The sequence below is a fragment of the Trachurus trachurus genome (genome assembly GCF_905171665.1).
Source record: "Trachurus trachurus genome assembly, chromosome: 8".
NCBI classification, from domain to species: Eukaryota; Metazoa; Chordata; class Actinopteri; order Carangiformes; family Carangidae; genus Trachurus; species Trachurus trachurus.
Window position 1 is genome coordinate 17,843,675 of NC_139905.1, and position 27,624 is coordinate 17,871,298.

Genomic DNA, 27,624 nt, shown 5'->3' on the forward strand with positions numbered 1-27,624 from the left:
GTAATTATAAACATTTCATTCAATTACACTAAGCATGATCAATATGAAGTAAAAATATTTTTAAAATCTACAAGTTTAAAGGACAGAATGAATTCACATCCGCTTCTGTGTCTTAATTTAACTGCTCTTTAGCCAATGACTGTGATATGTTCCTCTGATCAACTCAGCTTTAAGTTACAAAATGAAACCTCATACCTATAACTCAGTTAGATTATTTCCCCATTTACAGACAAAGAAAAAAAATATATAAACATTTATATACATCAGTACAGTTCAACATTAAGTTACATTTCTCAAATGTGCAAGATTAAGCAAAAAAAAAAAAAGTATACTGTAGTCAAATAAAACGAGATTTTCCTTAAATAAATGTTCAAGTTTAACTGAAGCACAGGCTGCTGGTTTTTAAACAGAGGTTAACATTGTCTAAGATACAGTGCCTTCTGTGTGGGGTCGGGGGAGATGGACATATCTACTACAGGTGGAGTATAGCTGTTTGAGTCATTAAAAAGGAAAGAACCATAGTCACTGTATAAGCTACAGTTTTAAATAACTGATTTATAGCTGTACATGGAAACCTTGGGGGAGGGGAGGCATATCTTCATCCATAACCATTTGTATTATGCTTTTTATACAGAGACCGATCCTGACACACACATCCCCAACCGACCCTGTACAGCCACAGAAACCATGAATGCCCTGCAAATGATACACAAACGCTCCAAATTTCAACTGGATTCCTAAAAGGGGTTCTTTTAGGAGTAAAAAAAAGTACAACAAAAAGGCAAATAACTCTGGTCATGACACTGAAGTTGATAAAGCAGCAGTGTTTTTTTTTTGTTCTAGTAGTGATTTTTCTTTTTTTAAATGAAGCTTCAAGTCCCTGCACATTACTGAAGAAACGCCACCGCGTTCACCGGCTCGTCCTGTGAACTCTGACGCAAGCTTCAACCAATTTAGTGAAATTCATTGCACATTTGTTTACAAAGAGCTCGACACAATTTCTTCATTCATGACAATTAAAAATAAAATCTCCCGCCTTTTTACACAGTCTCACTTCACGTGTGATTCGTAATCTTTTTTTCCTTTCTTTTTTCTGTAGTGATAGCAAAATGGAGGAGTGCAGCTGTCTTTACAGCATCATCCGACCCGGTGACGAGCAGCATAGACAAAATCCATCCAAGCCGCACGTCTCAGAGCATTAAAATGAAGCGTTACAACATAAATAACTTGCTTAAGCTTTTCCTCAAAATTGTCTTTCATTTAATCCTCATCTTCGAGGATTAATCGGACAATTTTTGTCTAATAATACCCACAGTTCTTACTGAGATGTCTCAAAAATATGAAACTTACTGTAAACGCTCCTTTCAAATATAAATAAAGGAGCATACAGTGTGTCGCTTCTGTAGATGAGGGATCGTTTGCTATTCAGTCATCCTATGCATGGATGGTGCTTCCTAAACTTCAACCCTTGTTTTTCAAAAATGCTGCTACAGAAGGATATTACACACAGTACCTCTCCAGTTTGGAGACTGTGACTACACCCAATGAAAGGTTACGAAAAAAAAATCCCTCTTCCAAAAAAATAAAAAGGCAACCACTGAAATAATCGCACAACATGAAGGAGCAAAAATGATCTATGTTACAGAGAAAGCTTGGATCTTCAGTTTTAGGTCTGCTGAAATCAGAGAGCTTATTTCTATTTGGCTGTAGTGATAAGTTTGCCAGCCCAGTGTGTCCATCAATTCAGAACACAAAGTATTGTTGTTTTTTTTCTTTTTTGGTGATGCAAAAGTCCTGGAGGAGTGCACTTAGACACACAAGAAAAAGACGCAGCCAAACACTTTCAATGCGCTTGATGAGTCTTTAAAGCAAACATTTAGAAACTAGGCCCGTCGTTCTCTTTTGTTTAGTTTCTTTTTTTTTTTCCCCAAAGTGGAATTGCACGTAACTGAAATCACACATACTGATGTAGCTGGAGAGGTGATGTGGCTCAGACTGGGACTGGGCTTTGTCTGTTTTATTTGCTGAAAGTCACTTTACAGCCTTTGTTTCCATGGCCGACATCTATGACGAACAGTTCTGCCTGAGAGAAGCATCCACGGTTTTCCCCCACAAGCCGTGTCATTTGTCCTTGTTCAGCCGTTCTCCATCCCCCCCCCCCCCCCGAAAAAAAAGTGCCAGTATATGCTCAATTCTTAACAGTGTGATGATAAATGGTCCCTTCATTTATCACACTAGTCTTTTTCTCCGTCCTCACTGCTTCCTGAAATGGAAAAAAGGGAATAACAAAGTTGAAACGCATGAACAACTGAAGGATGTTACACAACCTCGACTATTTCATGTTATTTTAAAATCTAATGACCATGAAACATGTACAATCCAACAAGAAAATAATGATGAGATGAAGATTGCAATGAAAGAGAAGCATTGAGAATTAAACATATGATCAGGTCACACTTTCTGGTTAGAGAATTTGGTTGGTTACTTGTTTAGCTTAGTTCTGACCAAACCTACCCCACCTCCAATGCTTACTAATTAATATGCGTAATCTCATGTTGTTACCATCAGATTCTCAGGCAGCCAGCAGAAACTTCAGATAAGCTAAGCGGCTTCATATTCATTTGTTATCTTATTCAAAAAGTATAAGTATATAAAGTCAGTATATTTCCCAAAGATGTCAATGAATTTGGTGTGACAATACGCCCAACTGACCTCCTTGTTCGATGTCAGAGTCGGTAAGATGCGTCAGGGAGAAGCTAGCGATGTTGGCAGGTGAGATGGAGAAACGGGAGTAGTTTGATGAGGTGGACCAGCTGGGCTCCAGCACACGCCCGGTCGCAGGAGGCGGAGAGATGAAGCGAGACGCTGCGGACGAGGACGTGGCCTTCGATACTAGGTCTTTGTTGCTCTTGGGTAGAAAAGCAGGCGCAGGGGAGGAGAAGTCATCGTCCCACTCGAAGCCGCCACCTGTAGGGATTCGGTAAAACGAGTTGAGTTGAGTACTTTATTTGTCAGAATCTCTTCTGAAATTTTTCTTGCATCCAAGACACTTGTTTCTCATAACAGAAAACATTACAAAAATATAACACCAAACAAACATTAGACAAAATGTCACATAAGACAAAAACATTAGAAAAACACATCAGGCATGTGATGTGCTGCATCAAAGTGGCTGCAGTGCCTCCAAGTCCCCACACTAACAGCTATTTGGTGCCCTAACGAACCTGACTGATTCAACATCTTAACAGACTGAGGAATAAAAGAGGAAGAGTCACAAAGTGTAATGACATGGATGGACCATTTTTTTCAGCAGCTGCGTACGTTTGGTGGGAATCGGTTTTACCTTCTTCATCTGTGGAGCTTTCGGAGTTGGTGAACCGGTTCAGGTAGCTGGCAGTGGACACCGGGCTGCTGAACTCTGGTACCTGACTGTTTGAGCCCGAGGAGTGGTCGCCCAGCTCTTTAGTGGGAGTCTCCTGAAAAACGATGTGTGGAAAATGTTATTAGCGTGACCACACAAACAAGTTTTACTTATTGCAAAGAGAAAGTTCTGAGTTGTCTAATACTTCACCTGGTCGAACAGGTAGACGGTGACATCGTCGAAGAAGGACACGGCTCTTCTGGAGTTATCTGCGTTGGTCCTCGCAGCGAACGGGGAAGACGACGCCTCGATGTTCAGCGTGGTGGGTTTCAACAAGCTCCTCAGGTTCTTTGAACTGCTGTCGTCTGAGATGATGAGCGGCACCGCGTGCACAGTCTCGTCCTCGCTCTCCGAGCTGGAGCTGTGCAGCTGATACGCGCGGATGTCGTCGTCAGAGTCATCGCTGTTCTCGTCCTCCTCGTCGGCGTCGACGCCGTCCTCCTGCGCATCTAAACCCGAGCCGTCCCGCCTCCCCAGGTAACGCCCCTCCATGTCCGACTCTTTGATCTTATGGCCGTCGCTGGCGTAGGTTCTGGTTAGTTTAGCGTGAGCTGTGATCTCTGGTGCTGGTTTTACTGAGGCAGCAGAGGAAGGTGGAGTTAATGTCTCTGGATCTTCTGGCGAGGCTGGCTGATCTGGAGATGTTACGTCTTTGAAAATCTCGACCTTTTCTCCATCTTCATCGTGGCTGTTGGTCGCATCCTGCTCATATTTCTCTGCGACACCTGAACCTGCCTCCAGGATCCTGCCCCCACTATCGGTACCAGATGTTTCTCCGACCTCTTCTTGTGCGTCAGCAGCTTCAGAAGTCTTCTGCTGAGATAATAAGGAATCTACTGGTTCATCATCTCTCTCCTCATGCTCCTCCTCCAGCAGCGGACCGCCGTGGGGGGCTCGGACCCTGTCAGTTGAGTTCCTCAGCCACGTGACCTCCACAGGACCTGCAGCCGTCTCTTCTGACTTCTTCTCCGGTTCCGATTCGTTGTCTGAGAAGTAGGCAGAGTCTCTGTAATTACTGCCCATGAACGATTCCTCGGCAGGAATTGCGCGATCCGGCTCCTGGCTCTCACTGGGCTCCTCGTCGTGCTGAATGTCCAGCACACCCTCCGCTTCAGAAATGATGATTTCCGGTGGAACTAGATTTGATGAGGTTGTGGACGCCTCCGTCTCCGCCTCTTCTTTGGCATCATTCGTGCCATTTTTTACAGGGGACTGCTCTTGGACGTTAGGCTGAAAGTTCCACTCGGGAGACTCCAGGTTCTCCGTCTCATACCCGCTGTCTGATATTTTGTACGGAGGCTGGAGTTTGTGTTTCGCAATTTGACCATTCAGATCTTCTCCTTGTTCCCCAAGCCTGTGGATATCGAGGGAGTCTAGAGAGTCCAGCGTCTCTGCTGAATTATCTACGGTTGGGAGAGTCGTGGACATGCTGTCTTCCAGTAGGCTGTCCTGGCTGATCTGGTCCAAAGACGGCCCGGAGACCAACAGAGAAGATCTAACAAGAGGTTTTCCATTGGTATCTATAAAGGACTCTTCGTGGTCAGACTGAGTGGTTTCCAGGTCTATATCCGTATCCTCAATGAGTTCGCTCAACAGATCGTTGCTGGTTAGGTCTTCATTGTGTCCGCTGTCGGAGGACACGGCTTGGACTTGCAGGTTTTCAGTCGTTGCGCTTTCTGTGGGCTGATCATCGTCCTTTGAGGTTCCAAGGTGGTCTTCAAGGCTGGGAATTTTGGCATCTGTGCACAATGAGTCTGTCGTGGCATTTTCAGAGAACTCGGGGGTGTAGCCATCAGTTTGACTAATGATTACCTCAAACCTCTCTGAGGCAGAGTCAAAACTAGAGTTTATATCTTTGTCTGAGGATTGCAGCAGACCGAGGTCTTCGGTGGAAGAACTGTTTCTAACTGGCAGCTGGTTGCTTGTGTCGTCGTCTGCGACCACTGTAATGGAAGGCACCAGTGTGTCGTTTTCTACCAGAGACGGACTTGACTCCCCCAAAGTGGTGCTTGGAGAGTCTAAAAGGTTCTGTCTTGGAGATGTGCTACTTGCTGCAGGTTTTAAATAAGTGTCCGCTGTGTTAAAGCTGCCTAAAGTCTCAAGTTTGTCCCAAGAGCTCATTTTGAATCTTTCCTCTGGTTCGTGGGCTAAGCCGGGTGAAAGGAAATTCTGCTGCGGACTTGAGAAAAAAGATCCTTCTTTCATCAGGTTCTGTTCTCTAAGAAACAAATAGTTGTCGGCTAGCTTTTCAGTGTTGAGAAGCCTCATCACGCCGGGGTCCGCCGCCTCCACCTTCGCAGGATCCACCAGGTGAGTGGCTTCTGAACAAGCCCCTAAAAAAGACTCCCCGTAGCGTTTAGCCTCATCGGCTTCCTGAAGGGTCAGAGGTGCACCTTCGTGGAAAGGGTTCCCGTTGCGCTCTGGAAGCTCCATGAAACTCTCTCTCCAGGAAGGCGAGTCGTCCTGCTTGGGCCCTCCCTCTGTGAAAATGTTGGTGTGGTATGGGCTGTCATTTTCAAGAGATGACCAGATGTGACTGTCGGGTAAGTAGGAATCCTTGGAGTCGATGCTTTGGTGGAAAAAGTCAGCATCGGTGCTGGACTCATCCAGACGGACATCTTGGAGAACAACAAAGTCTTGTCGGCCTGTACTGAAGTCCATGTCTTGCCCTCTACCCCTGTCCATCCCGACAGCGCTCTCCCCTTGCTCTTCTAGTTGTATGTAATATTCATTTCCATTCGATGGCTTTTGTGCATCAAACACAGGTACAATCCCTGGTATTCCCAAAGGAGTGTTACCACTTTCAGCGCCCGCTGCTCTGGCTGCAGGATCGGGGAAATGGGCCTGGATGTCAGCGCTGGAAACAGGAAAGAACATGCTGTGGTAGTTCAGCGTCGTGTCCATGCTGGAGCGGCCGTGGCTGCCTTCATAGTGGTCGTGCTTAGCTGCCTCCCAAACATACTCGAAGCTGAGACCTTTGCTCGTTTCAGTGACGGTAAGAACTTCATCGATCTCTTGTCGTAGGGCGTCGTCGGCAAACTGTTCCAGGATGGGGAAAGAGGAGTGGCTAACGGTGGTCTGTCGTGTGGAGGGGTTAGGCTTGAGAGCGTCCCAGCGTTGCTCAAAATCTTCTTCAATGTCTTTCTGGCCTTGCATGCGCAGATAGATGAGCAAACGGTGCACTTCCTCCGCTGTAGCTCGCTTATCTGGTGACAGCCAGCAGAACTGGAGGACTTCATACCTGCAGTTACAAGCAAAACAGACATTTCTTTTTCAAATAAGATATATATTTTAATGGCTAAGTACTTTTGTTTGAATTTAGTTTGAAACTCTTTGCATGTGTCCCATTTTTTATGGGGATTTGTTCTAAAACACACTCACCATCTGTCAGAATACGGCAGCTCAAGCTGTGGCTTAAATAGTTTGACTTGTTGCTCTTTGATCACATGATTGAGAACCTCTCGGTCAGACAGATGTGGGTACGGCTGGGCGGCGTTCTCGAAGAGTTCCCACAATGTCACCCCCAAGGCCCTACGCAGGACAGAGCACAAAATAGCAGTTGGAATTTACTGCAGGACAAGAGGTGAGTTGTTATGAGTATCCAAGGTCAAGAAAACAGTAGTTTTAAATAAACAACATGATAAATAATGCAGCTACAATAAGTAGTTACTCTTTACACGAGGTTCATCATATTTTATACAAAGGCAAATCTAGTTTTTGTAACCAGAACTACCTTACGTAACTGGGTAATTTATGAGCGGCCGATATGTCTTCAAGTCAGGAAGGGGCAGTAAACTGTTCAGTGTGGACAGATGCTTCGATGGTGCAGCGTCAGTGTCTTTTTCTAACCCTTTGGACATCGGGCTGATCGTGATTTACAAGTTCTGGTGTGAGCAGGGAGCACTTGTTTCTCAGCAATGACGCAAGACGTGTACGACACGGAGCGCCTTATTATTATTATTATGATACTTTATGTGATGACATATCTCAGGCTGGGCATCAATTATACCATAATATTCAATCAGGCAATATAACTTAATGGATTTTAAAACTTAAAATAGGAATGTTAAACTGCAATATCTTTACTTCTCTCTCAGAGGAGTGTCATCTTGAAATGGATCTGGATTAAATTTGGGTTCACCCACGGTCGTTATGAGATATGGATTTCTAAAAATGTTGTCTACTGTCAGTGTCAGAGTCATGAACCTACCACACATTGCTGGGCTTGGTCTGCTCCATAGTAATCACACCCCCATGGCGCTCGCCCACCAGCTCAGGAGCCAACCAGCGAAGGGGAGCAAACACGTCATCCTCTGTGATGATGAAATCCTCCTATAGCAGAAAATAAAAACACGGTCAGGTTTTTCTTGTGCATTTTTCTAAGAGACGCTGGAACTGACTGTACAAATGTCAGCTTGTTATTGCTCAAACAGGAGAAATATAGCAGCGTACTAGCTCTCAATGAAGCACTGCACTCTCACTTTGCCTCTCCCTTTCTTTACAGAAATAGATTTACTGGATGACCTTATCTTAGGAGTATTAAATTCAGACAGCCAAACTGTCAGATCAGCAGTATTTAAAGAATGCTGCAGACAAACCGCCTGACGACATATGCAGCATATCAAGTTACAACGAGATGATGTTAATGCTTCCATGAAATATGCAATTGATCAAAGACAAACATCTGCACAACCTATGGTGTGTTTTCTGTCATGTCTGCAGCTGGTTGCACAAAGCCAGATTTTAACTGTGACTAAACCTTAATAGCCAGACTTCAGCTGCACATCTTAAGCTCGTAAGCTTCATTAAGTAGAGTACTTCACAGCTATGGTAAGAAGGAAATTTAAGTTCCTCTTAATCTTTTGAAATACATCCACCCGTATTTTGGGAACATTTTTGGGCATGTGCACAAAACCAGTTGTTTTTTCTATTTATATAAAATAAATAAAAAACACAGCTCACCTGCTTCAAACTGCTAAAATGTAAAACACAGCTGCTAAATATGTGGTTTTTAAAAGTGTGAATGAAGAGAGAAAAATGTTCCCTTATCGCTTTGTTGCAAACCACAAATTTTGAGTATGTGTTTCTCTGTTGCTCCGAACACAGACTCTAGATGGCGCTCTTAATCTCAGTGGGAGCTGTGTCTTTGGGGCTATGTAGTGGGGGAAGGTGGGGTTAAAGTGGCAATGACGGGGGGAGGCATTTCGTAACATGTTACGAGCTGGGGAGCTCACACAAAATTTCAACTGTCTTATTATTTGTTATTTGGAGCATTTGTTTGATGTATTCCTGTCTCTAGTGCCACAGTGTGAGGCAAATGTGTTGGAAATCAGTTTTTACTTTCACTGCCTAAAAAAAAATACAAAAGACTTCTGCTTATGTGCATCCCCTCAGCCCTAGAGTGTCTAATTGCTCATTTATATTTTTAAGAGTATAAATAAAAAATACCCTTTGTCAACAGATCAGTCAGATCCATCTTTGCCAGAGCCTTAAAATAGAAAATAGTTGTCTCTATGAAGACAGCGTGTAAAACTGAACAGGGTCACGGCTTACTTTGTATCTGTAGGGTCCAATTCCATAGTCTCCCACTTTGACAGTAAGATCTGCAGTCAGGTAACAGTTCCTCAGAGCCAAATCACTGTGAGAGCATGGAGACAAACATGACATGTAGGAGTAGATTAGACACTCACGCACACACATTTACCAAATTGTTCAGCGATTATTGAGCTTGCGGGCAAGTTGAGGAGTTCAGGCTTGTATTAAAACGTTCAGCTTGTGTGTGTGTGTGTGTGTGTGTGCATGTGTCTGAAAAGAGAAGTTAATGCAAATACCAGTGTTAAGTGAACACAAATTAATCTTATCAACATCAAAAAGGAATTCACCATCTGCTCTTAACCTCAAAGGCTAAGATTACAGAGCAAGAATAGAGGACAGGGGAAACTGGCAGGGAGCATAACCGACTTTAATTACTACAGGAAATTGGCAGACGGGTTCATGCCACTGCTCTTCACCTTGCAACAGGACTCACACTGGGCCTATTCCTGACTCATGCATAAAGCAGGGTTGTTTTTGGAGGGAAACTATAAGATATGTAAACCCTTTGTGTGTCGCCCAGGAGACAGCATACGAGGCTACGAGGCTGTCCCTGCACATCAGGGCAGACATATGGTGGTTCATTCACACTGAATGAAGAAAACAAGCTTTGGTTTCTCACTAGCCCCGCGGCGTTTCCCTGTGCACAGGTTCCAAGTAACTTTTGCCCGACTAATGACAAACACTGCTGACACTAGTGTTCTCGCATGCACATGTCCCAGCTACTGTCAGAGCCTCTGAAACCTCCGTAAGATGAATGGACATTTATTTTAAACTCCCCTGTCCCCCTGTCCTCTGCTGCTGACATATGGTAACAGAAAACAGGCCAACATGTTAAACCTTACAAGGCTTATACGTGACAAAACAGTGATTGAGATGAGACGTGTGTGTACAGTTTGGTGAGATGTCACATCAGTGGTAAAAATGAATTTCACTGTGATCAAGAAAAAACAAATAATAATTTTAGCTTCTCAGTAATACTGTGATCAAAACATTATGCTCTCAACCAGCAGTTGTTCACAGTCACCATCTTTCTTTCTTTTTTTGCCAATAAAGAAACCTGTTCTGATCTCCACTGTAAACCAATTAGTAGTACCTTTGCATCCCATAACTACAAATTAAATGTGTAAGATATTTAACACAAAACAATAACACATAAGCTCCTTTATATAGCGTAACAAGTTGTAGTGTTTGAGTTGGCCATATATTACCTAGTAGAGGTGAAACAATTGGCCAATTAATGATTTGTTATTGACATAAGTGATTTTTGATCATTATCATTTCAGTCATTTTACAATATTAATTGATGATTAAAATAACTGCAAGTTGCCTATTACATGTTGACTATGTGATGACAAATATGAAAATGTTTAAAAGGTTAAAGGACACTTTGTCCCGTCAGTAATTTCCTCATAACAATTAACTTAATGGAGTAGATCAACACATTTGGCATGAGCCAAATCAGAGTATTAAAGTCAGGTGTAAATTGACAAATGTAACATGTATTTGCCACATTAAGTTAGTGCAACCAATTTAGATTTGGTAATCTGTACCGCATCAACTGTACGTTGACGAGAGGGAAGTAACATGCCATCATTTGTTGTTTTGTTGGGCAGGGCGTCATTTGTCAGTAGGATAATGATGCTAAACGTCGGTGAACGCTCTGCCAGGCCTATTTAAAGATCAAGGATATGCACGAGCACAGACTGACATCATTTTTCCTCCACAGTCACCAGAATTCAACCCCAATGAACCAATGAAACTGGATACAAGCTCATGTTACTGGGAGCAGAACCAAGACTTTTAAAAGTGACAAGTACAACTCATGTTGATTTATAAAGTAAGCTGGAATAGAAAACAACAATCTAAAACATATTCATTGCTTCATCATATTTCTTATTTATCATAATATTAAATCTGAAGAAAGCTTGCCAGCGCTATTGTCCCTGATCAATGCCTCCTTGGTTTCTGAATGAGAGTATTCTTACAGTGCAGCATATGTTTTGCTCTTCTGCAGCACTGTTCTCAACCTTGCATTGCAAAGCTGGAGTTTCAGCTTTGGATATCAGCCCACACAGCACTTGGCCTGGGGGTCCTGTGTCTGTGTTGCTGCAGCATCAACAACCTCTTATTCAGCTCTGCCAGCGTGTGGCTGCACTCGCTTTGTGAGTCTTTTTATTGTGTTTCAAAGTGTCACAGAAATATATTTACCATTGTAAATTAATATTTTAAAATAAAGATATCAGTTCAAATGAAATGAACTCACATGGAAGGAAGCTTGCAGGACTTCCTTTGAGTTGTAACAAGGATTAAAACACAACGCCCAATATGAGGCTATCCTTTTACAAGCAAAGTGCAGAATCATCATATCCTTCTGGCAGTGGACAGCTGACACTGTGGCAATGCATGGGAGCTGTGTAATTGGAGCCCTCTGAGCTTATTCTGAGCATGCAAAATAGAGCTGATGAGCTGCGCATCATGTTGACCCCCACCCCCACCACTCTCCCCAAGCCACACGTTTCCAACACCCCATGTATCCCGCTGGCTGCTAGTGGCCAGACATCCAATGCTTGCTGGGGTAAAAATGAAAATGAAACAGAGCCTCGCTGCTTCACACACCATGTTTGGAGAACACTGGTTATCCTGCGGCCAGTTGGAGAGTAAGCACTCAAGTAAAACTAACAGTTGACCCAAGTCTTTACAATCATAAGCATGAGCTTCATGACTGTTGTCAGTTACAAGAATATGTATCTATCACAGACAAACCATGTGTGGAAGAGAAATTAAAACATGGAGCAGGTTTTCCTTGATTCACACAAAAAGAAAAAAAATTTAAAGTAAGATATCTGCATGACAAATGGCTCAGTGATAAATATAAAGCATCTGTGAGCAACTAAATGCTGTAATCAAGACTGACTTGGTGTTCTGCTACGCCTGGCAGAGTGAGCATTACCTCTCTTCACAAAAAGAAAAAACAGTCGTACGAAAAAGACAATGCTTCGTTTAGTGCTTTGAAAATCTGAACGTTTGCTTTAGTGTTGCATTTCTGAAGTGCTACCTGTGCAGGAAGTTGTGTTTGTGAAGGTGAGTGACACCGGCAGCAATTTCACAGGCCATCCTCTGGAGCTGCAGCAACTCAGCATTTCTGAACATCCAATCCTGCTGAGACAGATACGCCCGCAGGTCCCCCTGTAAACACATAGACACACACAAAGACAGACAACAACACAAAGATTCATTAGCTCAACAGTATCAAAGACATACACATTTAATCTTACTTGTATTATAGCTGTTATTACAGCAATTTAACAAGTGGTCCTATTTGAGTGCATTGTGCAGACGCCACCACACGGGGGCAGTAGGCTCTCCTGTTCCTGTCTCCTCAGCACTTCTCACTGCTGATGTGTGAGACGACCAAATAAGGGTAACGCTGCTTAATGGACCTCTATGCTGTGTCACAGTGATTTATAAATAAAAGAGTCCAGCTCAGGTCAGTGAAATGAACTGTGTCTGTGTCCGGTTGAGTTTCGGAGCGGACGGGAGAAAAGCGCGACGGAGGCAGGACGAGGAACTGCGTTTATTGTGTAATTAACGCTAAAACACATACACACACACACACAGGGTTAGTGAGTCTCATGCTAGAATGTCGCATGTCAGCTCGCCAGTGTGACTGATCCGAGAGCTGTGAGAAGTTGATATAAGAAAGTCAATCTGGAACTAAGGGTTTATCTCTGTTAAAATCGCAGTAGTCTTCATAGCTGGAGTGAGTCCAGGGTCACGTAGATCAGCCGAGGGTCTCAGCTGTGCGCAGCTTCACAGTCCAGGGGCTGGGTGAGAATTTCTGCAGCAGACACCTGTGGTGATCATTCATCAATACATACAATGGTTGAGTAACTGCTTATACTCTACTTTGAGCCTCTGCTGATATTCCACTAAAAATATGTGTAAAGAGCAAAGCTATGACTTGAGGTAGTGGGCGTTTTATTGAGCAGCTTATTTAAATCTTCCCAAGTGTATGTGCACTTAAGTTATGTGTGCTTTTAAGATCATGTTCACTACAGAGCCGAAGCAAAGAAGATCCCCGATTAGCCCGGCAGAACGGAGCTGCCCTGAGGAATTAGCCACTAAGAACATACTGTACACACACACACACACACACACACACACACACACACACACACACACACACACACTGCAGTCACACAGGATATGAGGCACTTTCATGAAATATGTCAAGTCACATGCAGTTACTGTGCAGGCAAGTTTGTGTTTGTGTGTTTACTTTTCCCTGAGCTATCTTACTACAAGCAGCTTAGATCAGTCGTCTTATGTAAGCACTATTTGTTTGCTTTGGCCACATTCAATTTATACGCCATCACACAGACAAACACACACAGAAAAAAAAAAGAAAAAAAGGATGAGTGAGCTCTGAGAAGAGTCTTCACAGAGGAGCTATATTCAATGTATGGTAAGTGATAGCGACACCCCTCTGCCTGTCTTTATATTTGTGAAGGCTCCGCAGCAGGTGATTAGCTCTGGGTTCCAGTGGGAGGATCCGGTGCCGTTAATGAAACAACATCGACGGTGAAAGGCCAAAACAATTAGGCCTTGTGTCTGACATGTGAATAAGCGAGAATGTGCCAAGTTCCCAGTGCACATATTCAGGTCTGGCTTAGACAGCACATGATCAACTTATGTAAAAAAAAAATATATATATCCATGCTATTTTAAGTGGTTGTCATTCAAGCTGCTCATGGAAAAAGCTGGTTGTTTCCTATACATTAAACAGACCAAGGAGGCCATTCAGCCATATTTGTTGTTGTATGAGAGTGAATATGCATCACTGGAGCAAGTTTCTGAAGATGACAAAAGGACACCAGGAACATAAGGGCAGCTTTTCCTTCAAGCTCAGTATGCTTAAGGACAAAGTGTCGTCAGTAATCTATAACTCAATGACCGCAATGACAATAACATCAGAGCACTTCAATCACACAGGGAGGATTGTTGCCTTAACAACCATAATAAATGAAGATCAACGGCTTTCAAAAGCCAGAAGTCAGCTGGCTTGTATCCGAGACCCTGAACCAGAGACGGGGTCTGACTAACGTCTTGGCCGGGCCCCAGGCAGGAGATCCATGCATTAGAGGCCGTCACTCACACTATGGTATGTGACATTCTGTGGCCCCTGCAACAGTTGCTTGATGTATTCTGATGTCTAAAATGCTTCGAGTCAGGGTTACCCTGCACGGGTGATACAGGACAGAAAAACCACCATCAATCACCAGGGCTGTCGGAGGGAACGTCACCGTCAATTGGTTTTTTGGGGATTCACCTCGTCCGCGGCGCAGCTGCAGTCTCACGTTTCATGTTTCGACATCGAGGGGATGATTGACGTGCCACTTGTTTCTATGCAAACTACTTTTTATTTGGATGTTTTTAGTACAGGGCCATGTAACTGGGACAAAGACAGACAATGGTTCCACCCGGATGAAGGGCTTTGAACTCTTTATCCAGCGAGGGATCACCAACATAGACATCAGTCATTTGTGCTGCTCTCACACATTATCACCTTCAACAAACGGGACCTGCTCTTCGTCACGTCATCTTCCGTGACGACCCGTACGCACTTGTGATAAGTTATTCACCTTGACTCATTTCCATCTCCTGTCAAGAGCTGTTACTGGAGCTCGCTGGGAAAGACCACAATGCCAGGACACCGGCCAGGCTTGGGCGGCTGACAATACTCCTGCCCAACAAATATATGCAATGTCTGGCAGGACGAGCTGAACTGGATCCTGCTGGACACGTTATGATATTGGACAAAATGAGCAGCCAAGTTGTTACAAATATTTGTAGTAACTCTGCCCCCACTTTCCTGCAAATAAAGACTATTAAATATGCCTGAACATCCAAGGAGCACAAGTCAGAATGTGCAAACTGTGCACATTGGCTCACCTGCAACTAGTACATATATATAATAACATGAAGTGTAGATTTAAAGCCACAGGCTGAATGTGATGATTCCTTCAAAAACAACTGTGAAGTCTAACTTTATGGCTCAGGTTTGTGCCAACTCGCTCGTGGTCACCATGATAAAGGGCATCAAGCAGTTCCTTCATGGACCAGTGCCCATCCTTTACACCCACACCCTCATACGCACAGTTACACACGCGCACACACAGTTACGCACAAGATCATTTGAAGCTGGGTCAGGTATAGATGAAAATAGCCTATGTGATCATTTCTGGGGTTGTAATAGTATTTTGAGGCTGTGGTTCACAGTTACCTTCTTACTACAGATCTACATGAACAAATTAAAACTTAAGCATTTTCAGTTGAAGAGTAGGTGTGCTTAATCACACACACACACACACACACACACACACACACACACACACACACACACACACACACACACACACACACACACACACACACACACACACACACACACACACACACACACACACACACACACACACACACACACACACACACACACACACACACACACTACAGTCAGTCAACCATTAACAACCATAAAAGACAAGTGGCATGCGGAAACAGACAAGAAAAACAAAAAAAACAAAAAGAAGAAAACCAGGCAGTAACCTTTGGAAAAAAGTATGAATGATAACCGCGTGTAAAAAAAAAAAAAAAAAAGAACCTTTAACACCCCATGATGATTATTTCAAGGGAATGCTAATAGTTATGGTGGTATCTATTATATTTGCGTGCTTAATGTGCAGTGTTTTCTATTTTCCCGCTGACTAAAATAAAGAAATTATTTAGGGCTCATGACACAAAAAGCTAGGGTTACACAACTACGAGGGCAGTATCTCTGATCGTAAAAGTTTATCCTATTAAGATAAATCAAGCAGACACGGAGGTGGGTGGATATTTTTAGGTTACATTTTTTTTTGGCCTCTTGCATTCTTCACCTTGCATTCAGCAGCCCATAGGTTTCTTTAGGAACAGCTTAGTTTACTTTACACTGAACTCGACAGTCTCCAACATACACAAGGTGCTACCCTTAAAAATGCACAAACACAGCAACTGGCGGGAGCTGACACCAGAGGAGCGTAAATGGAGCCTGTTGCTTTACTGGGAGAGGTGGGAATGTGAGAAGTCCCAGGCTTAGACAAGCTATGCGACTTGGGCAGGGAAGGGAGGGGGGAAGGGGGGAGCAGTGGGGCAGGGGGTGAGGGGTTGGGGAGGGGGTGGGGGGTAAAGGAGGGGAAGGGGGCTCCCTGCAGCCAGGGCCTGGCCCACCCAGAATAGATAAAGAGAAACGGTGCATAAATCAGCTGCCATGATGAAGTTTCAGCCGCTTCAATAAGTTAAGATGAAAGGAGGGGCTAATCTGGGATTGAGACAGTAAGCGTCCAGAGCAGAAAGTCAACAGGGCAGGTCAGCTATGCATTCAGGCCGGACAGTACTTGAGGGGGTCTTGCCCTATGAATCTGGGAGCTTAACAGAATGACAAGTGCCAGTTCTCAGATTTCTCAATTAATGAAAATAAAAAATGAAGTGAGGAAGTTCTGAAATACCATGTTGTAAATAAACCACCTCTGAATCATTGGACACTAGTGTATTAAACCTCTTTGTTAAACGGAGGAAAACCTGAACAGTGTTTCAAAATACAGTTGGAGATTTTACACCTAACACGGATCTGTCAATTTTTGTACAAAGGGGTAACTGAACTATTATACACATGAGGCCACTTCTTGTGCATTAACAGCTGGTTGTTGGTATGTTTTGCTTCCAAATCACATTTAGTGGAATTAAGTGATCACTCACCATTTCACAGTACTCAAAGATGAGTAGGAAGGGAATGGCTTCAACACACTGCCCGAGGCACTGCAGGATGTTTGGATGCTGCAGCACTCTGTGATCACAAAATAACACGAAGCCCAAGGTTTAACAAAAAAATAAATAAAAAAATAAATTTCAGACTTGCAAGGAGATGAGGTCTGATGCAGTGTGTTAGAGGAAAGGTAGAGGGTGCTGCTAACTTTACAGTGATGTAATGGGAGCTATTTTTACATATACTGTGTGCATGCCACGCTATGCCAGTAACTGAGGTAACTCTAAAATAGCATCATAAATCAATCAAATATTTTGTAATTGAACAAAAGGTCAGCTGATTAGAAACAGCTAAAAACAAACAAACAGATGAAACAAGATTGGGATGCATGTACCTGTATGGATCCCCCTGCTGCAGGAAGTCATTTTGCTCCTTGGCACTTGCATTAGCTTTTAACTCTTTCACCACCACTCTGGTCCCACCTGGGTCAGTGTAGATTTCACTCAGAAGGACCTGTTAATTGACACATAATGACACTTTCATCTCAACAGTGTTGTATGGACAAAACCCATATAACATTTATCTCTCCAGGTACATTTGATCTTTTTCTTTTTTAAAGAGGTCAACTGCAAAGTGAAATAGCAACAGATTTGAAAAATAGGGCAAAATTGGGTATTCCACCGGACGGGTTGAGGATTATTTAAAGACCATTAAAGAGAGCTGCAGATTAAGCATTAAAAAGAGGGAGGAAGAATATGCGCATAAACCTCGACATAAATGCAGCCTCTGATACAGATGGAGCAAGAACCCATCTGAAGCTTTCTGATTCAAAGCCGTACTGAATTAATCTACTGAAGGAAACCTTACGCTATCTTAAAAACATTTTCTGACCTGTGAATTAAAAGATAAAATCTTACCTGGCCAAACCAGCCATTTCCAATCTCCTGGATATAACTCAGATTGTGACGTGCCACCTGGAAGTTTGTGGATCCCTCTGCGAAACCAACCAGAAAACAAGTTTCACGTGCAGTTTCAGAATCGTGTCATTGGTGATTTGACTTTGATCCAACATGTATGATGTCTGAATGTGCACAAGTCCAGAAGTGATCGATGTATGTATCCAATGTGTTTTGACACTGTGAGTCTGTGTGTGCATGTGTCTGACCTGTGATGCGGGCAGGAGGTTGGAGGTGTGGGGGTCCGGGCAGGGCCACGGGGGACACAGCCAGGGTGTAGACCTCAGCTGGGGACTGCATAGAAGGCGTGTCTTCGGCTGGTGGGGTGAAGTCGATTTCATCATCAAAGTGGTCCTCAAACTCCTGTGTGTGAAAGGACAGTGTGAGTAGGGAGGTCACTTATATAAATTCATACACGTCGGGTCAGTCCCAACCCGCCGCCACTCTCTATTCACCAGGTGTAGGCTGCACGGGAGCAGGTGGAGCCACCCATCTCCTTGGACTCTTACCTTGAAGTTGATCTCCCTTTCCTTGCAGCAGGTCACACAGTTGATGAGCAACACCACCAAGGCCACGAGTGCCGTCAGCGACACCACCAGGGACAGGCAGAGAGACGCAGACACCGTGTCTCCTGTGCCTCCACCTGACAGAAGAACAACAGGCAAAAACTATGCTGAATCATTCACATTCATAGCTGTGCTTCGAAATGCATTTAGAAGAGAGGGATAACTGACAGCGCTGCTACGTTACAAGCATAAGAAATAATGGTGTTTGACAGAAATACAGCGCACTGTGGCTGGGTGTGCTGGCTCTTTTTTTTACTAAATCCACCCACAACAAAAAGGTATGTTCAGGCTTGACAACAAAAATACCCCGCAAACTGCTCTTTGCAGTTAAACTTCTTGAGCTTTATTCTTCTCTTTCGCTGCAGTGGGAAGAGGCGTCAACGCTGAGCAACACACACAGCAATTCTGACGGGTTAAAAAACAGATTTTTTTTTTTTTTTGCAAAGCACAATGGTGATTCTTCCAGCCCCAGAAAACCCCAGACTCAATCCCTCATCATCAGCCATTCAGACAGACAGTTGTGGGGGTTTCCACTTGCTGATGAGCAGCTGATGATGCAGCAGCGGTGACAGAAGGTGTGTGGGTCTGCGCCGGTGACGATGCTGCTGGCCCAGCAGTTCGAGTGTCAGGGCTGACGCCGGCAGCCTTGCAACCCGCCCACTGTGCTGCCCAGCTGCTGCTTTACTCAGTGGCTACACTGATGCCAGGCGAAAGCTTCCTATTTCTCTGAAAGCGGTTTTCAATTCAGTGCAAATCTTTTTCTTTTTTTCTGCTCCTGAGACTGAGACTAAACAGGCCTTGGTGCTGCAGTATATATTAAAGATCAGTGCTACTATAGAAAGTGAAAGTGAACACCATATGTGACGTGATTGACTGTAAAGTCATACACAAATCTCATCCCTTTGTTGACTGTAGTTGTGCACCTGTCACCGTGCTCCTTCACCACATGTCCGCCTTGTTTTCTCATCTCCTAAATGTCCCTGCTCATTTTTTTTACTGCTCATTTGAAAAGGTATGACTACTGGTGGTGACTGCATCCCTCATCATCATCAGTGTGAGTAAAGAGTCACATGAGATTTAAGTCAACCCCTCCCCCCCCCCAGTTGCAGCTTGAATTTTCTCTCGCAGATATCACTTCTGTTCTCACGGGGAGACCTGCTGTGCTGACGCTCACGTTTACATTGTAATTACCCCTTTGTTGTATCATAACATATTGTAATAAAATGCGAACCATAATCTCTCAGGGCATCGCATTGTATCCCAACATGGCCATGATGTGTGCGAGTACGCTGGAGTGTGTGTGCCGAGAGAACAGCGAGAGTTTGTGTGAGACACTCCTCCCCGTTCTCCCTCCTGTGTTTATTCTGTCTCCCACTGGTCGTAGCTTGTCAGGTACATCCTGCCTGCTAGAGGGGGGAACCAACACCTACTGAGTCTCCTTCTGCTTCAGGGACACATGAAAGCAGGTGCTGAATACATCCAGACTACAAACCTGCTTCTAGGTGTCTCATGTTCTCACATCAGCACATGAAGGAGATTTGGGTACGACAGCAACACAAACAGTTCCAGCACTTTGGAATAAATGTGTCTGTGATGTCTATTAGGGGCTGCACAGGCCAGTCGACTTTACTGCTCGACAATGACGTTTTGATCTCGACGTCGACTAGTCGCTGATCACGTGATTTTGGCAGCACAAGAGGAGAGCCGCTTGAAACAACAGCTTAGTGCGCTGAATTAAATTAGTCCGTCTCCATAATTGATTTAAATTGTATTCTATTGCTGAATGCACGGCCTTGGTAAACTTAGTTATTAATTTTATTCTAGGTGAGAGGGTGCCCAAAGTGAGAACGTGGATGATCGTGAGGGAGAGCCAGTAGTGGTGCAGTGGATCAGTGTTGATCCGTGATCCGCAAGTGTTCCACGGATCGAAAGTTGTGCGTATAGTGTGTTAACACTAGCGCACCACAGCAGCCGAATAAGGAGGCAATTAAAAAAACTAATAAAAAAACTCTGCTCATATAGGCAGCTTTACGTCACACACAACAACAACAAGCAACAACAACAACCAACCAAAAAGGATCTAAAAACAAAAACTGTCACTGAAACTGACAACAGACAATAGGTATAGTATTTTCTTTTGCACTTATATATGAGTGTACTGTATGTTACAAAACTGATTTACAACTTGTCGTTTATACACCTGCTGTTCTGTACTAATTTATGTGCATGAGCTGTCTGTCATTGAATACAGATTGTTGCACAGCGTTTCCCTCCTCCTGTGATTTATTTATTACAGGAGTAAATATGAAGGACGTCATCAGCGACTAGTCGATGTCGACTCGACTATCATAACATTAGTCGACTTTATATAATCTGAAGTCATGCAACCCCTATGTCTATATATAACAAACATCTACATTTTAAATTGCATAATTATTTTCCTCTTTGATTTGGTCTTCCAACATTAAACTGGTCTTTTTCAACTTTCTGAATAACCTGGGCTAGTGAGGATTTCATACACAGAGCTTTTCCAAATGGTGCAGTATGCTTACTAGTGGTGGACACGAATTTGTCCTGCTGTGTTTAAATCCTTTCTGTCCCCAAACCTCTTTTGATCATTTTATTTTATACTAAAATAAAACCTATCCCATAAATGCACACGTCGTCACCATTAAGCTTCATTGCTATTTTGGTTGTTGGGGGGATTTTTCAAGCATAAAATTGTGATCTGCTGTGCTCAGTGCAGCAGTATAACAATAACTGTTATCCTTAACTGCTCTCCATTCAATACCCATTAACTCTGACAACACTGAGAACAAAGGTTTTAACTGCTGACACTAAGCAGAGAAACTGGGGTGAATGGGGTACTTATAAGATTATATATAATTTGCAAACAAAAAGCTGAAGGTGAAAAGACAAACAGATTTAACAGATTTACTACTGTTTTGGCAAATCACTGTGAATGAAACTTCTTGGGCTGATGCTGTGCCAACCGTGGCCGAACCGTGGCCTCAGCACCAAAGGTCTGAAATGCAGAACGGACTTAATTAACCTGGCAGCAAGTCCTGCCCTCACCCCCCCAAAAAATGTTCTTGAATAAAATATCCTCTCAAAATAAACCCGTGCGTGATAAGATCTCACAGAGACCAAAAAGCGTCTCAACGGCCAACGTGAGCGGTGATACCACTACCGGTCAGGCCTGGTCACACGCAGCAGTTGTCTGTCCAGACAGTGCAGGCGATAAGGCGGGTGATGATGAGATGAGCAGCAATCACTTAAACTCCCTGCGGAGCATTAGATATCCAAAGTGTCAGCCGTGATTGAGATTCATTTCTTGTCTGCCACCAGATGCCGAGCCATCGCTGACAGAAATAGAAGGGATTGCTTAATCTGCTCTCTTTACTTAGAATCAAAACAAAATGATTCCACACGCTCTTAACAAACGTCTGCATGCTTTGAGTTTTCATGGCTGCACTGAAAACCGTTAAAATACAGAAAATCCACATCAAAGCGTGAATTTTGCTCAACTGAAGGCGCCACGGACAACTGGGCCTTAAGGGAAACTAAATAGAGATACACTTTGATACAAACTGTGAATACCTGATATTTCAACCATTACTAACTAATGGTCTTCACTCTGGGATGCTTTTGCGCACGCTTCTCCTCTGTGCTGAAGACTGCAACAGAGAAACTGACTGCAGTGAAATATTGATGAGAAGAGGAATTAAAGATTAAGCTGGTCTGTCGTCAGGACCCAGGACCAGTGGATGTAGCTCTAAATGGAGCCGTGTACTTACATCTGTTAAATTAAAGTGTTTCCTACCTTGCAATTTATCAGACATCACCAGGGAGATGACGGGGGCTTTGAAGGTTGTATACTATATAAGGAACAGGACGCCAACTAACATAACGTCATAGCCTGACTGAATCACTGTAACGAGCATCAATCAAAACCATGTGAGGGTACAAAATTTGAATAATTGTTTGAATAATCATTTCTCTTCACTGGGGAAGCCACCACATACACATCATTACTGCACATTTTGGCAGCATAAGAAATGGAAATGTGGGATGGAGGGAACAGCACAGAGATTATATGGTGTCTGTCTGCTGGTATTAAAAAAAAAGGGTCACACTGGGTAAACAATGACAACAACAAAAAAAGTCAGGAGTGCCGGACACAGTACTGGCCACGCTCTCACTGCAAAATTTAAATTTTTCATGACCTTTTCATGAAAGTGTTTTTCTCAACCAAAGGAAAAACAGACACAAGGAAAAAGGAAACGCTCATGAATAAGGGACAAACTGGGTGATGCTGGAATATGGACAACGCAAAAAATAAACAACCCCTCACTGTTTTGTGCCATCCAGCGAAGACCACTGATAGTGATAGTCATTGGCAGAGGCTCAGCATGCAGACTGCCCCTAAATGGGGGCATTTTGCCCCTAAAATTTGAGACAGTGCAAGTAAAATTTCCATCTACTTGCACATGTGTAACCAGTAAATTTGCTGTTTTATTTTTAACACTGGTGAAACATGGAAGTGGCAACTGAAAGAAACTGGTATCTGTCATTACAGGTGTCAGGCAAATGTGTGTGAGAGTCATGAATGAAAAGGAAATGTGAATATTTGCTTTCCAAGTCAATTTGTTGTATGTGCCCTAAATTTTCTGGTTGCGCTCATGAGATTTCAAGTTAAGCCACTGTGCTCCTAGTAAAAAAACATTCATCTGGAGCCCTGGCATGTGTTTGTAAACCAGAAGTTGGTCTAAATCTGCATAGGGACACTGTCCACCACTTTTATGCTAAAGTGCATCAGGTGAAATCAGTAGCAGGTGCTCCATGGTTTAGGGCAATCGCTGTAAACCTCCTTAAACGTGAGCAAACAACAACAACAAGTACACACTTTTACTGTACTGCTCCCATAAGACAAATCCAGGTCACCATGGGAAAACCCCTAACTGGGGTCTCTTCCATGTGGCACAGAGGAAAGGCTGAAAAAAGAAATTAGGGGCCACCTCACCCGAACCACATTTCAATCGGATGAGGACATTATCAGACTGATACCACTGGCAAGAATCCCTCCCATCATGAAACTAAGAGAAGGTAATGATCAACCAGACTTTATAGCCTTGTAACGGTCAGCTCCAAAATATGTTAGGGCTAGTTTCAGCTACATTTACAACTTACTAAACCCTACCTATCAGCAGCAGCGGCAGTCATTCAGAGGCCGTTACAACCCACGTCAATCTTAATTTCACAAGCGTCTGGTGAAAAACATTTAGCTGCAAGCGGCTTTTTGATACAAACCCCTGTCTGCTTGAGCGGAGCAGCAGGGATCCCGGCGGAGCAGGACTCCCAGAGAGGCTGCAGCAGTAGTCATATCGAAAAAAAAACAGGAGCTGGGTCACGGCAGCTCTACATGAGATCAGTTCTCCTCACTTAGGCCTTATCTGAGTCATGGGTTCATATTATGACTTGGCAGGCCCCTCCAAATGACTCAACTGGTTTTTGGGACCAATACGGCAGGGAGCTGCCAGGTCTTATTTCGGTTCCACTGCATATTTCAGTAGGCATTCATGCAGAGGAGGAGCTGACCCATTTTTTGCAGATTTTAACCCACCAGTGTGCACAACAGTGGATGTCTGTGCTTTGGGTTACGTACAGGATGAAGGACGGGCACGGTCTGGCTCACACGTTTTGATTCGGATGAGATTTGGCTGCCTGCTGTGACAGGGAGCACCGAGCCTCATCGATCAAACTTGGAGCACACACACCTGAAGCAGCCAATGCTTCTGGCTGCCTTTGTAAGGATCCAAATATTTATGTAATTTTCAATTACAAATCACAACTGTACCACTTAAATGACGAGCCAACATCTGAATTCATAATGCAAAACCTCCTTTGTGTTGGTATAACGCCAAAGCGCGCAAGCGTATAGTGATCGGCTCTGGCTGGAGACTTTGCCCTCTTGACAGCAAAACAAAGCATAAGCTGGTGTGTAATAGCAACATCCCCTATGGCTGGAGGTGGTAGACACTGATTATCAAGCAAGTTAGCGGAAGGTTAAGGTCAACGTCCACTGTGACTAACAGGCGAGGCATACCGCTATCACCTGGCTGTTAACTACAGTTCAAACAATGGCATTTCCAGTAAAGCTGACCTATCTACCTTTGCCTGTGTTTGATATGTGCAAACACAACACATTCCACTTAAAACTGTATTTTAAAGAGACTAGCTCGGTTCCTGTCCTATACATGTGATCTCAGCAGTAAAGCATGATCAAAAACAAAACATTAAATCAGTAAATCAGTTTATTTCTTGTTTCTATGTCTTTTATGTGCATGCTGTGGAGTGCTCTGATTGTTTTATGCCTTGTTGTCTTGGAGAGGCCGTAGACAAATTTCCACTACGGTGGACAATAAAGTATTTCTATCTAAACAGTCAAGCACTACTATACCACACCTGTACACACTGCGAAATGAATACTGACGAAGTGGAGTGATGGATAGACTGCAAGCAATAAAAGCATAAAAATCATCTTGCAACATGACTTTCTTGCATGATGTATTATGATTAAGCAAACTACAATTGTGAATCATTGACTGGCCCTGATAAGACTGGAATTTGTAATGGTTACACATTACTGACCACAATTACAACATATGCACCTCTGCACCTACAGTATTCACTTCCCACAAGGAAGCAGGTTACACCAAGAGAGGCCGTAGTGACTGAGCATCTTGCTCTGAGCATCCATTCCCTTTCAGGGTGATGCATCCACAGCATCAGGGCAGCAATTGATTATTTTTCAGAATTATTCGTTTTCAAAAGAGACTCATCTACCCACTTTTATTGCTGCTATTTTTAATCAGTCAAAAATGTACTACAAGATCTTTAAATAGCCATTTTTTGTTCCCTTAATAAAAATATCTGAGTAACACTGGTGTGAATAAAGGGAAACACGAGATGCTGCAACCTTCAAATGCTTAACTTGAATAATGATAGCCAACATAGCTATGTATTTATTTTGTGTTCATCCACTTCCGCTCACAAAACACGCATCCCAGGTAAAACCACTGGAATTGAACTGATAAGTTCCTCCTGTTTGTGTAAGGGTTGGTTAATCAACAAATTAAGTGTTTTTGATTACACTGCCTTTTACTTAAATGGCAAACACAGTTTTTTTCTATGACTAATCCTTTCTGCGTCCTAAAATAAACAAATGATCACAACCCTGACAGGAACAGTGATCTGTGATGACACTATCATCATCAAAGAGGTTCACTTCAGAGCGCAAAGAAACAGTGTTTCCATGCTGGTAGGCAAACGTCCATCCTTTTGTCCTATAAACTTGATTTTATGTCAATGTGTGGACCAACCCTACTGAAAGGTTGACATGCCTGAACCTGCAGTTACAATGGGCTGTATTACATTAACTAAGACAAGTTACTCCTGTCTGGAAAGTGACATGTCCGAGTTAAAGATCAATCACAATGAAACTAGATGAGGTTAATAAATGTTTACTGAGCCTGTTACAGAGATGTTTATTCTTCCCAGTTTGCTATCAGCTGAATCGTGACGATGACATGTTGTTACCTGTCATTATGACCATTGATAAGAATATAACCAGTCAATTTAAACAAAAAACTAGGACTGCCATGGTGTTAACTGTTCGTGACCAAATAAATAACCAATAACAGTCAGTTACTACAAGTGTCCATTCATGTAGTCTTTGGTTTGCAGGGGATACAGACAGGTTGTTGTGTTGTTAGCTTTTAGCTGCTGATTAGCAGCCAGGAGATATTAGCTGACAGAAACATCTGCTAGGATTAGCAGCTGGACAGACAGCGGTTTCAATGAGTGAGTAAACAATCGCTTAGCTGTGTGTGGGCTTGCAGTCAGCTGTCTCACCTGATTTATGAGGATAGTGAAGAGGGGCACCTTCAGACAGCCAAAACGCCGACAGAAAAATCCCACTGGCCAGCAACAAAACACATCCATGGCGGCTCTCCATCCTCCTAGCTTAGCTAACTAAATGTTAGCTAACTGGTATCGTCGTCCTAAACGAAAAATGGCTGATTTGGTGCCAAATAAAGTGGTTTAATCATTGATTATAATGAGTTTAACGTCAGTGTAGGCTACATAAATAAGCATATTTTCTGTTTGTTTGGCGACTTGCTGTTAGCCAGCTAACTAGCTTCAGCTAGCGAGTTAATGCTAACAGTTTCCGCTGACGACAGCAAACACCGTTACCAAATGTAGTGTTCCGGTGTCCATAGAGACGAAGGGAGCGATCATCTTCCACCACCTGTCATCTATGTGTGCGCCCTAATGTTGTTTAAAAAGCATAGCTAATGGAAATCATCCAGTTACCCTGACTATAACCGTACACCTCTCCTCCGAAGCGCCATGTTCCTGTACAACGTCACATCGCTGAACGGGGCGTACAGCTTCTAATGATTGACAAGAGGCTGGGCCAATCAGAACGAAGAATTTCTTCGCGTTCAACACGCACAGCCAATCGGATTCGACCTGTCCCATCAGTCATGTAAATCCAACGCTTTGTATCAAAGCTGAAGAAAGCTGTACACATCCAGTCACTTGCCAACCATGTGAGGCACGCAGTCCTGATTAGGATAGAATACCTTTGTACATACAACCTTTTATTTGTGGATTCACGGCCAATCATTAAACACATTGCAGCAGTAGGGTAATTTCCCTGGTAAACTGATCCTGGCTTCATCGTCGTCATTTATTTATTTATTTATTTGTTTGTTTATTTATTTATTTTTTAAAAGTCAATTTCCTTGCAATGATTTCGTATTATCATTAACAAAAGTCAAACATACCGAAGATGTATTCCAATAAAAAAACATAAAACTGCATTAAAACTACTTATTTTTCTTTCTTTCTTTAATTTTTTTTTTTTTTTTTTTGAAAAATCACAACAGCCTACAAGAAATAGCAAATATGTTCATGAACAGTAAAGGTTATTGGTCCAAGGTGCTTTACATAAAATAAATAACAATAAAATACAATGGTACATTTCAAAAGACAATTTTCGGCAAAGACACATATAGGCTACTATATACCATGTTCTTCCTACCTGCATGTTTTTCTTGACGTTCAAATATCTTAAATAGCACATGATAACTGATTCTTTATGAGGTGTGACTAAACTTTATTAAAAATATATCAACAGATTTAATTTCTGCAGCGCTTTGTGCATTAGTTAAGACAGAAGACCTCTTTACTGCACCTATCTAACAATGATTAAAC

At 43.0% G+C, this 27,624-nt stretch overlaps 1 protein-coding gene across 1 annotated transcript; it reads right to left on the reverse strand.

The window, feature by feature from the left end:
* Nucleotides 1-38: 38 nt before the first annotated feature.
* Nucleotides 39-26,755, reverse strand: lmtk2 (lemur tyrosine kinase 2). The gene is made up of 14 exons (XM_083977670.1): nt 26,257-26,755; nt 18,286-18,419; nt 17,986-18,139; nt 17,738-17,814; nt 17,215-17,333; nt 16,814-16,901; nt 12,072-12,202; nt 8,975-9,059; nt 7,632-7,753; nt 6,803-6,952; nt 3,572-6,662; nt 3,344-3,476; nt 2,713-2,967; nt 39-2,263 (listed from the first exon to the last, which is right to left on the reverse strand). The coding sequence occupies exons 1-14, from the start codon at nt 26,357-26,359 to the stop codon at nt 2,235-2,237; spliced, it is 4,671 nt and encodes a 1,556-aa protein (XP_083833796.1). The 5' UTR covers nt 26,360-26,755; the 3' UTR covers nt 39-2,234.
* Nucleotides 26,756-27,624: the final 869 nt, after the last annotated feature.